This window comes from Rattus rattus, chromosome 17, assembly GCF_011064425.1.
Source record: "Rattus rattus isolate New Zealand chromosome 17, Rrattus_CSIRO_v1, whole genome shotgun sequence".
NCBI lineage: Eukaryota > Metazoa > Chordata > Mammalia > Rodentia > Muridae > Rattus > Rattus rattus.
The window spans coordinates 12,546,792-12,557,469 of record NC_046170.1 but is presented as its reverse complement, the minus strand read 5'-3'; the positions used below and the strand labels follow the sequence as shown (position 1 = coordinate 12,557,469).

General features: G+C 44.8%; 1 protein-coding gene across 2 annotated transcripts; it reads right to left on the bottom strand.

The window, feature by feature from the left end:
- Positions 1-933: 933 nt before the first annotated feature.
- LOC116886538 (chemokine-like factor) lies at positions 934-9,521 on the bottom strand. Of its 2 annotated transcripts, none has more exons than XM_032888058.1 (3): positions 9,244-9,521; positions 6,910-7,068; positions 934-987 (listed from the first exon to the last, which is right to left on the bottom strand). In XM_032888058.1, exons 1-3 carry the CDS (start codon positions 9,319-9,321, stop codon positions 934-936), a joined length of 291 nt encoding a protein of 96 aa, XP_032743949.1. In that variant the 5' UTR covers positions 9,322-9,521. The 2 variants fall into 2 exon arrangements, with proteins under 2 accessions (XP_032743949.1, XP_032743948.1); XM_032888057.1 differs by lacking the exons at positions 934-987; positions 6,910-7,068 and adding exons at positions 1,000-1,172; positions 2,890-2,985 and having other exon boundaries at positions 9,244-9,484.
- Positions 9,522-10,678: the final 1,157 nt, after the last annotated feature.

Below are 10,678 nucleotides of genomic sequence, written 5' to 3'. Positions count from 1 at the left end.
ATGGTCCTCTGTGGAACTGGCTTCAACAGCTGCTGGCAGCCTGTCCCGTGTGCACCTGTTTTTCATGGCCGCTGCCTAGCCTAGCAAGCAGTCTTCTGTCCTTGTGTGGAAAAGGTGCCTTGCCTAGCCTGAAAACTCAAGATCCAGCAACTACATCCACAGGAGCTGCTGCCAGCCAACCCAGAGAATCGGGGTTCTGGAGATTTGGGAGGTATGTGTAATGTCTATGCGGCATGATGCAAAATGCATGAAAGCAGAGGTCATCTCATCTCAGTCTACGACCGCTGCAGTAAAACATCCCACAAGAGATGTACAAAATGGCGCCCCCAGGTAAAATTGAGGCACCATTATATCTCCTCAGCCTGCAGCCATCCTAGGAGCTGTCCATGGTTGTAAATCTCCTTTCTTGCCTCTGCAGCACTCCTTCTCCACCATTAACCACGCCCCCCCAGACGGCCCATAGAGATGGCACCTTGGCAAAGACAGCTGAGGCCAGGAAGGACTTTCCACCCTAACCCATGGCCTGGATGCAGGGAAAAGGGGGTGAAAAAAATAGCCACCAATCTCTGAACAGGAAAACCTATCAATCCCTGAGTTCCCCAAGCTCAGGACTTGAATTTGCCCAGAGAAGCTCAGAGACTGCCCCTTTGTCCCATTCCATGCTACCCAGTCCAGCAGTTAACCCCGGATTCACATTTACACACCACGGTCCCCCCAATGAATGTCTTTCATTAGATTTTCTTTTCGATGTGACTCTCTCCTTGGAAGGAGCCAAGAAGGAAAGAAGCAATGAAGAGAGGAAAGGAGAAGTCAAGGGTCCTGAGCTCAGCTGGGAATTTCCTCTGTTGAGAGGGCTTCTTTGCAGAGCTATGTGGTTTCTGAGTTCCTGTGCCTCAGGACACCCTCCCACTGTGACCCTTTCCCCAAAGAGCTCTAGCTTGGGTCAAATCGACATGAAACTAGCCGGCACTCACATTGAAATGAGATCTACAGAACATATATGGAAGTATAAAGAATTAATTTAATAGCTAGTAAAAATGAGTATAAAATTAACTGTCATGTACATCAGTAGCAGACCTGTCCTGATAAGGTCCATGTGGACGAAACCGGAGTTTCTGGCACATAAGGGCACAATCAGCAACAGTACATATTACTGTCAGGAAACCAAACACCTGCAAACAGAGACACTGTCGTCAGTTTCTGCCATGCAAATTCTCAGTGATCTGCCCATTGGGTTCCTTTCCTGTCAGGGTAGGGAGCTTGCTTTCTGTGCTACCGGCCAACTCTAAAGTGGGAAGTGACATTAGAGAGCTTTGCTAAGTTTCCCCACACCCACCCGCAGTAAAGGAAAAGAGAAGCACAGTGAGCAGAACTCACTACCCCTGAGGTGGAATGCAAGTTGCCTCTCCTCGATTTGTTCTGGCATGCGTGTGCGTGTGTGTGTGTGTGTGCGTGTGTCTTGTGTGTGCGTGTGTGTGTGTGTGTGTGTGTGTGTGTGTGTGTGTGTGTGTGTGTTGTGTGTTTTAAAGCCCTACTGACCATATTTAGCTATCACCCCACATTTCTCTCTCCAGTGGTCGGCTCTTTGCTTTTTCTATCACCAAACTTGTCTGGTGCTGGCAGCTGCTCAAGATTAAGTCCTGGGGACCATACTTGGGATACAACTTTTGTACAAGTGGAGTGATAAGATGCTCCAGAGTGAACCTTCAGAGGCTGGGCACCATCCGTGTAAGGCAGAGGAGTCTAAACAGGTCTGAGGAAAACAGAATTGAGCTGAAGGGAAAGTGAGCGAACTGCAGTTCCACTGCCAGCGAGAAGTATCTGTTCCCTCTCTTCTGGGCTGGGCGGCATTCCCTTTACAGAGCTTTGCTAGAATAAAAGTTATGTACGAAATAGTCTATGTTCTTTTGGGGAGAAAACAAAGCCTTTGAAATTAAATGTGTATTTTATAGTCAGAGCTTATCTCAGCCCACACTGACCCCACTCCTTCTGCTTAGCCACATGGCTGCTGGCCACTCTGCTGGGGAACAACTCTACTTTGTTGCTGTTTAAGCAATGAGTGAGAAAACAGAAAAGTAAATGAATTTGAATCCTATGACTCATCTTTTAAGCAAATAGACAGAACCATCTTTAGACTGACTCAGCATACCTCCTATCTAGAAAACTTTGATAATCTCTCCTGAAGTTGCTTAGTGCCTACAGGAGTTGAAATCTAGGGTTCCGACAGTCATGGCAGAGCACCATCAGTTCTATTTGGCCCTTGCTAAGGAAGAACAAGAAAGTAGGAAGGAAGACACTTCCAAATCAGCTCTATAGATTAGAGCCTAGGAAAGTCAGATGACCAAATCTCAGGAGAAAACCAGGTAGAGGTACAGCAAAATCACTGCACTCTTCCTTTTGAGCTTGCTTGCCAGGCATAAGTCTGTCTAGGTAGACTTGCTTCTCTTTAGGCAGTACTTAGAATAACGCTTGGTTTGCAAGGTTTCCTACCATACCCATTGCAGTAAGGAACTCTGTTATACTGCATCTGAAGAGTTGTGGGAATATCCTGCCTCACCTAACAGTGATAGGGATCTTTTCAAAAGGAGAACTGTGAAATGATCACACTTCTTCCTTTCTTGTTTAACATCAGGTTTTTCAGAGCTAAGGGTGGTAGCTGATTCTAGCAGCTTCTCAGTCTGGTATAGCCCTGTAAGAAACATGCAGGAATCCCTTTGTTTGGCAGACTCCAGTATGCAACCCTGTCCATTTAGGCTAATCAGGGAATGCATTCTCTCTCACACACTATAAAGCCAGTAGGCACTGTAGACCAGTCCAAGATCATATCAGATTTCCAGATTAATTTGCATTTTGTTCCAACTGCAAGAAACATGAAAGCCTTCTACTTACCCCTCCAACCATTATCATTGTTGAGGTTTCTGGTATTAGAGCCGACACAGACACAATAAGCATGAATAGTGTTGTTACCATCGAGTTGATAACATCCTAAGAACACAGAAAGGAGAAGTCGACTTGTTGTCAAAGACAAGGAATAGGGCTCAGTGCATAGAGGAGCTCTAGGTTAGGAGTTCCATGGGGTCTGTGGGGAAACAAGACCAATATGTCCTGCTTTAAAAATAAAAGGTGGGAGCAAGTCCCTAAACATGTTTTTTTAAAACATTAATTTATTTTAAGTATACAAGTACACGGTAGCTGTCTTCAGACACACCAGAAGAGGGCATCAGATCCCATTACAGATGGTTGTGAGCCACCATGTGGTTGCTGGGATTTGAACTCAGGACCTCTGGAAGAGCAGTCAGTGCTCTTAACCACTGAGCCATATCTCCAGCCACCCCCCCCAAACATGTTTTTAAGCTGTGTTTTATTCAATTTTGCAGGCATCAATGTCTTTTAGGAAACTAAAATGTTACAGTAAAATACTGCCTATAGTTGCTCTACTATCTACCTAGTTGGCCTCTTAGAACACATGAATTCATTTAATTATTTAAGCTTTACATATTTGTTTCACTTAGCTAGAGGAAGAACTCATCTGCTTAGGAAAGATAGATCATTATGGAGAAGTTTAGAGTACAGAGGGTCCCTTAGGAGCTGGAATGCTAACTGTTTTAAAAGGAAATGTGAAAAATATTTACTGTCAATTAACTTTGTTTCTAAGATGCCATTAATAAACATGAGGCCAGGCATGGTGGGTCATGCCTTTAATTCCAGCACACAGAACTTTGAGGTCAGCCTGGTCTACATGGGGTCCCAGACCAAATACTGCAGCCCAGGGAGACCCCAAGTAAAAACAAACACACAAACAGAAATCACATCCCATCCCTACCCTACCCCTAAACTGAAAACAGCACACATTTAAACTAGTCATTTCCAGGATAAGCCCCTCCCACATTTGTCATGCAGTAGTTTGCCGATTGTTGTTTCTTCTGATCATTTCTCCAAATGGAAGCATTTTAAAAAGAGCAATTTACATTTTTAGATTAATGTGTATTGTGGACAAATAAATCATCCTCAACGTGGAATGGTCTATGCATGCTTACAATAAGCAGGCAGGAAGAAATTGATGAAGAAATTGTAGATTCTAGAAGAAAAGTAGTCAATTAAGAGAAAAGAGGTTTGATTTAAGGAAAGAAAAGAGTTGCAGCAGATAGTGAGACTTGTCTTGGGTGGATACTTTGCGTCAAGCCAGCAGGCCTCACCCCAGCCTGCAGCTGCGAATAGTTATGAGTTAAGCTGTAATTGGCTTGATACAAAAGTGTTCCAGGGAGTGCATAGATGGGGGGGGAGGGGGAAGAAGGATATGCATATGTCTGAATACCTACTCTCTCTAGAGGAAGTTTAGAATATCATGTTTATGTATTTTGGGGGTTTGAGACCTGATTTCAGGCTGTAGCCCAGGCTGGTCTGTACTTATCCTGTAGCCCAGATGGGCGTCCAGCTCCAAGGCCCCCTGCTTCGGGCTTCTGCAAGCAGAGATCTTAGGTGTGAGCCTGCACAGCCAACTTTGAACACTGTCTTTTCATGGAAAGCTAAGAATGCAGCCAGGCACCGAGGCATAGCCCTTTAACCCCAGCACTTAGGAGGCAGAAGCACACAGTTCTCTGGGAGTTCAAGGGCATCTTGGTCTACACAGTGAGTTCTAGGACAGCCAGGGCTAGTGAGAGACCCTGTCAGAAAACAAAAAATATAAAGCCCCAAACTCCAAATATGCTGTGAAGCACGATGCAAATTTAATTACAAAAAAGGAAGATTTCATAGTAAGTTTGAAATGAACCTCAAAGCCCTTTAACGCTAGCGAGAGCCTCTGATTGCTCTCCTACTCAACCTGCAGGGACCCCAGTATTGCTACTGCTATCTGTAGAATTCCCTTAGGAAACAGGAAATTAGAGCACTGTGGCCTCTTGGTTATGAGTTGGCTTCCTTCTGTGCTTGGTCTTACAACCTTTCTAGTACCTGCCAGCCAGTCATGGCAAGCCACTTTGGAGAGAACCTACCAGGGCCTGTCTGCGATCACAGCCAGGGGTGGAAGTGAGGTTTACATATTTTAGTACTTTTCTTTTTGTCTATGTGACATTCTTTAGTATTTCTGCATGGCTTCATTCGCTGACACTGGGCCTCCTTGGTCTCTTGCCTGCCTTTCTTGGCTGCTTCTCTTCACTCTACATTCTCTCTGAGCTCTCATTCTTTTCCTAAGCTGGTGATGTTATCATTTCCACCCAAAGATGCCATCGGGTTCCTTAGCCTGTTCTCCTTCCTCAGTAGGTGGGTAAATACTTCTCCAAGGTCAGTATTTACACTGGGGAAGCTATGGCAGGTAGAGTGAAAGCTGAAGGCTAGCCTGGGATACAAAGTGAGTTCATGGCCAATTTGGGCAACACAGTATAAGACCTCATTTCAAAATAAAAAGTAAAAAGAGGGCTGGAGATGTAGCTCAGTGGTACAGTATCTACAAGTGGCAGTAGAAATACTAGCCAGTAGAGTAACAGTGACGACATTGTGCAGAAAGCAGATGTTGCATCCAGTTGCGAGTACTAGGAACCTCATTAGAGAATTCTTTTCTCCCTCCTATAGCTATAACCTTAGTCCATACCTTCATCATTTTTTGGCTGGATTATGACAACAGTCTAGATGGTCTCTTTAAACTAGACCACTTCTAGTTTGGGCTTATTTTTGACTTGTATTATGTTGTTATTTTGGGATAGGGTTCCTTTCCATCTCTCTGTGTAGCCAAGAATGACTTTCAACTTCTGATCTTCCTGCCTTTACCTCCTGAGATGCTGAGTATAGGTGTGTGTTTATGCTGCAGAGGGGATCGAATTGAGGGCTGTGTTCATGTGTGGCAAGCACTCTACCAACTGAATTACACACCTCCAACCTGAAATTCTCATCACTTGCTTCCAAAGATGGTTCCAGAAGGTACCATTTAAAAGCATGCTTCTGGGTTGAGAACAGCTCTGAAGTCTTCTCTCCTTAGTTAGCAGCCTGGATATAAGTACTTCAGAATCCAGAGGACATGACAAGTGCAGTGGATGAAGAGGTGGCAGCTTCCTGTTTAGCCAAAGGGGGCATGGAGAATTGGGGGTGCACAGGGCAGACCCGGGGAGACAAGGTACTGGGATGTGACTTGAGAGAGAAGAGAGGGTAAAAAGTTCAGCTGTTCTTTGTTTTGTTTTGTTTTGTTTTCCCTAGAACTAACTTTGCAATCCCTTGCTGAAGGGCCACTTAGACCCACCCGATAATTTCCATTTGTCTATTTTGACAGCTGTGGTAGCCACTGGAACGGTTGATGGGACAAGCATTCCTAATGGTATGAGCGGGTCTTGTGACTCTTGTGTCTGCTCTCGGGACTATTTTCCTCCTGTTGAGTTGCCATGTCCGATTTCCATAGGATAGCCTTTGCTTCATCCTATTGTATTATTTTGTCATGTTTGGTTGTTTTCTCTTAGAAGTCTATTCTTTTCTAATGAGAAACGGACAGGAACGGAGTGAATCCAGGGGGAGTGGAGTTAGGGAGGAAGTGGGAGCAGCAGAGGGAGGAGAAACTATACCCAGAATACATTGTATGAGAAAGGGACCTATATTTAATAAAAGAAAGAAGCAGAAAGGGGGGGCAGAAGTTAAGAACATGCTCTAATTTATTAACATGACTAAATCTAAATTTCTTTAGAACATTCATACTTAAGAGAATTCTCCAAATGGAAAGTTCAGCCACACCTACTAGCCCATACAGTAAAAAGAATTCATGTTGTATGGCTGCCCCGAATCTCTGAGGATCTTCCTCAAGAAAAACATGGGGATCTTAGCAGTGAGCAGAGGTCACCTTAAAAGATTTAGGAGAACCAAGTCGTTGGCTACAGTGTGTTCCTATGGCAGGAAGGTAGTTAAGTTTTACGGTTGAAGCTCGTCACTTACAAGTAAAGGCCAAAAGAAAGACCTCACCGTCTTGTCAAGGCTGCACATATATAAGGCTATGAGGAAGAGGACGATGGTGACTTCAAACCCAGTGATAACGATATACGGTTCAGGGGCTTGTGCCACGATGAAAAAGACCATCGAGGCCACAGTTACCACCTAGAAAGAGAAAACAGAGACTTAGTCGTTGGTCATGCAAGTCTAATCTATAGAAACAATTGGTTTATGGGAAGGTGTATGCCTGTGCGGTACTCGGGCCTGGACCCAGGGCCTCAGGTACGTGAGTGCTGTGCCGTGGGTGGCTCCTCAAGAATTTTTGGTAACTAAATACAAAAGTTCTATGATTCAGGGACTCCTGTCTTGGTGATTAAATGGAAGGATTGTGTGAGTTAGGAGTCTACTTGTTTCTTGGTTCCTCTTTCTTCCAGCTGCTAGCCTACAAATTGGAGCACATTAAATAGTCACACTGTGTAAAGATTTATGTGTATGTTTCAGGTGTGCAGTGCTCATAGAGGCCAGAAGAGGGTGTCCCATCTCCTGGAGCTGGATTTACAGTTGGCTGGGAGCCACTCAACATGGGTACCAGGAATAGAACCCTGTTCTCTATAAGGGCAGTAGCTGTGGCACTGAGCCACTGTCCAGCCTCTTATACTGTGTAGAGAAGTTGAATCGGGGGCTGGAGAGATGGCTCAGTGGTTAAGAGCATATAATGTTCTGGCAGAGGACTTGGATTTGTTTTCCAGCATACCATAGTGGTTCACAACCATCCATAACTCCACTGCCAGGAGATCAAATGTCCTCTTTTGACCTTTGAAGGTAATGAACATTCATGTGGTGCATATAAACACTCTCACATAAAATAAATCGATCTTTTAAAAAAAAGCATCTGGGTGGTAGAGACAGATGGAACTCTGTGATTTCTCAAGACCAGCCAGAGACATGGTATGAGACCCTGTCAAATCAAAACAGAACAAAAACCAAGTTATATCAAACGTAAACTTCCCCACTTCCCCCAACTCTCTACCTCTTTCAGTGCTCTGGAACTAAAACACCTTCTTGAATAAATAAAGCAAAGGTAACCTCTCCCTTGGCTCCAGAGTACTTTTCTGAATGTCTCATATGAATCATAATTTGGAACTATTTCTCAGAACCACAGATTTCTGGTATGGGGAAGGTTTCATATGCAATTAATTTACTCATTCATCTGAAGTTTGAATCTCCTTTACAACATCCTCACTAGTGGCCATCTGTGCCTTCTGTTATCTGGGAAATACTGCCTTCTCTATCGGTCATTTGACTTTGACATCCCTTCAATAAAATAAACTCTTTGTGTTGTGTGGAGACGTTACCCTTGTAACTTTTAACCATCTCATGTCAACTCTCCAAAATTTTAAATGATTTACTTTTCTCTGAGTTTTCTTACATTCCTTTTACTGTGTGGTAGTTTGTGAGTAAAAACAAAACAAAACAAAACAAAAACAAAAACGAGTGTACGACTGACCGCTTTTACAGGTATGGCTGAGGAGAAAGTTTTATTGTAGATAGGATGGAGGCTACAGCGGGAGAGGGAGAGGAAGAGGGAGAGGGGGAGGGGGAGGGAGAGAGGGGGAGAGTCCGTCAAGAGACCAAGTGAGGAGCTGGGGACCAAGAGACCTGGCTGAAATGGCCAGTTTCATGGAAATGAGAAGCGGTGGGGGGAGAGGTTTAGGGTAGGGGCGGGGTGAGAAATTCTGGGAGGAGCTACAGGTACAGAGTGAGCCCTGTCCGGGTTTCTTTGGGACCTGGCAGTTTGTACTTCTCTAACTAGCTGAGAATATTACCCTTTAATGATGATCTCCTTTCTCCAAAGTGCTGTCAAGAACAGACTGCAATGCCCCTGTTATGACTGGAACCCTAATACCGGTAGTTTCCTCTTTGCTCTCTCTCTGGGTTGTATCCGCTCTAAGTTCCGTAACATCCAATGCCCGACTTACAGTAAAAGACCATCAATTAAAAAAAAAACAACAACAAAAAAACAACAACTTTATGGTTTCTGTGTGGTGGGACTGCAGCTGCCTTGTCTTGTATGTTATCACTAAGTTCGTAAAATAAGTGAAGGGTATTCGGACAGACCCATGGGTGTGTTCCTACATCATCTGAAAGGGAAACCACTCTACCCTATGGTTCTTCTCTGATCAGACTGAGCAACAGAGCAATCAATGCCTTGCATCTGGAAAGGTGTGGCTGGAAACCAGGTGGCCGAGCAAATGCTGCTCCAGGCTTCGGAACCCAGTCTTCTCTACCCTGGAGCACTCCGGACCACCAACCGCCCTGCGTTCCCGCCCCAGTCCTCACCAACCGCAGCGTCTTCACAAAGCATTTCAGACTGGGGCAGAAGGGCCGATGGTCTACGACCTTCTGTGGAGAATCCATCTTGCCCACAGACCCAACAGTCAACGCTTCTCTTTCAAGCCTTCTCAGTTAATTGCTCTCCAGGACTCGCGCAACAACTTCAACTGCCGGTGCTGGGCCAGCAGTACTTCGGTCCGCCTAAGTCCAGACGCGCCTGCGCACTAGCGCGGACCGCCCAATGGCTCCGCCCACTTACCGCTAAACTCCTTAGAGCGCAGACTTGGAGCCCCGCAGGTCCACTCTGCCTAACCCAGGCCAGAACCCCACCACTGCTCTGCCCTGGAGCTTTCCTGTGGAGAAGCACTGTTGGAGTAGGCGAGGAAAACCCAAGAATGCCAGCCCGGCCTCCTCACCATTTAAGCATCTCAAATGCCACCTTAGGATTTCCCTTGGTTACCTTGTCTAGAGCTGCGAGTCGTTCCTCTGCATTTTTTGAGAGCTCATTCCAGATTATTAGTATACCCCCCAGGAAAACTGATATTCACTGGTAGAAAGTTAGACTTAGGCAAGAGAAGTCCCAATGTTCTGTTATTCTGATTGACTATGAATAATGAGAACATATTACTTCATTTAAAATTAAAAAAGCTACAAGAAAGGAATTTGAACGTCTTCAGCACAGAAATTATTCTGAAGAGACAGACTTATCCTGATGTGAATATCACACAATGTGCACATGGAACAAAATATTACATGGTATCTTGTAAATGTGTACAATTATGTATCAATTAAAATAAAAATATAAATTCTAAAAGCAAGGATCTGTCTGCTTCTCTGCTTGCAGGGTCTGGGGTGCTCATCAATAGTTATAGAATATAGAGCCTGAACTTATGGCTTATAGCCTGTCCTTGCTCTTAGAATGTGCAAGACTGTCTGTCTCTGGAGCACTTTTTGCCTCCCACTGCTCTTAGCTGTCTCACAGTTTCTAAAGGGCTCCAGTGTAGCCAGGACTACACCATCTCGGAGCACTTCATTTCAGACACAGGAAGTATGTGTCACTTCCGTTATGTGAGTTAAGTCTTGTGAATTCTCTTAGGTACTTGCATAACCACCTGTCCAAGTTTGCTTCTGTGTGATAAAACAAACACTAACCAAAAGCATCTTGGGGGAATAAAGGGTTGTTTGGCTTACAGGCTACAGCCTATAATAGCCAAGGGAAGGCAAAACAGGAACTCAAGGCTGGAACCTGAGGTAGAAGCTGAAGCAGAGACATGGAAGAACTAACAGTGTTTACTGGCTTCAGTTCTCTGTCTTGCTCTTTCATAAATACCCTCAGCTCACCTGCCCAGGGACAGTACTGCCCATAGTGAGGAGGCCCTCCTTCATCCATTAGCAACAAGAAGACGCCCAGAGACATGCCCACAGGTCAATCTGACACAGC

Excerpts from the sequence above, each read along its gene's own strand:
- LOC116886538 (XM_032888057.1), bottom strand. The coding sequence starts at position 9,321 with ATGGATTCTCCACAGAAGGTCGTAGACCATCGGCCCTTCTGCCCCAGT. Across the intron at positions 2,986-9,243 it reads TTGTGAAGACGCTGCGGTTG|GATGTTATCAACTCGATGGT; the intron begins GTGAGGACTGGG and ends CTGTGTTCTTAG. Across the intron at positions 1,173-2,889 it reads CAATGATAATGGTTGGAGGG|GTGTTTGGTTTCCTGACAGT; the intron begins GTAAGTAGAAGG and ends CTCTGTTTGCAG.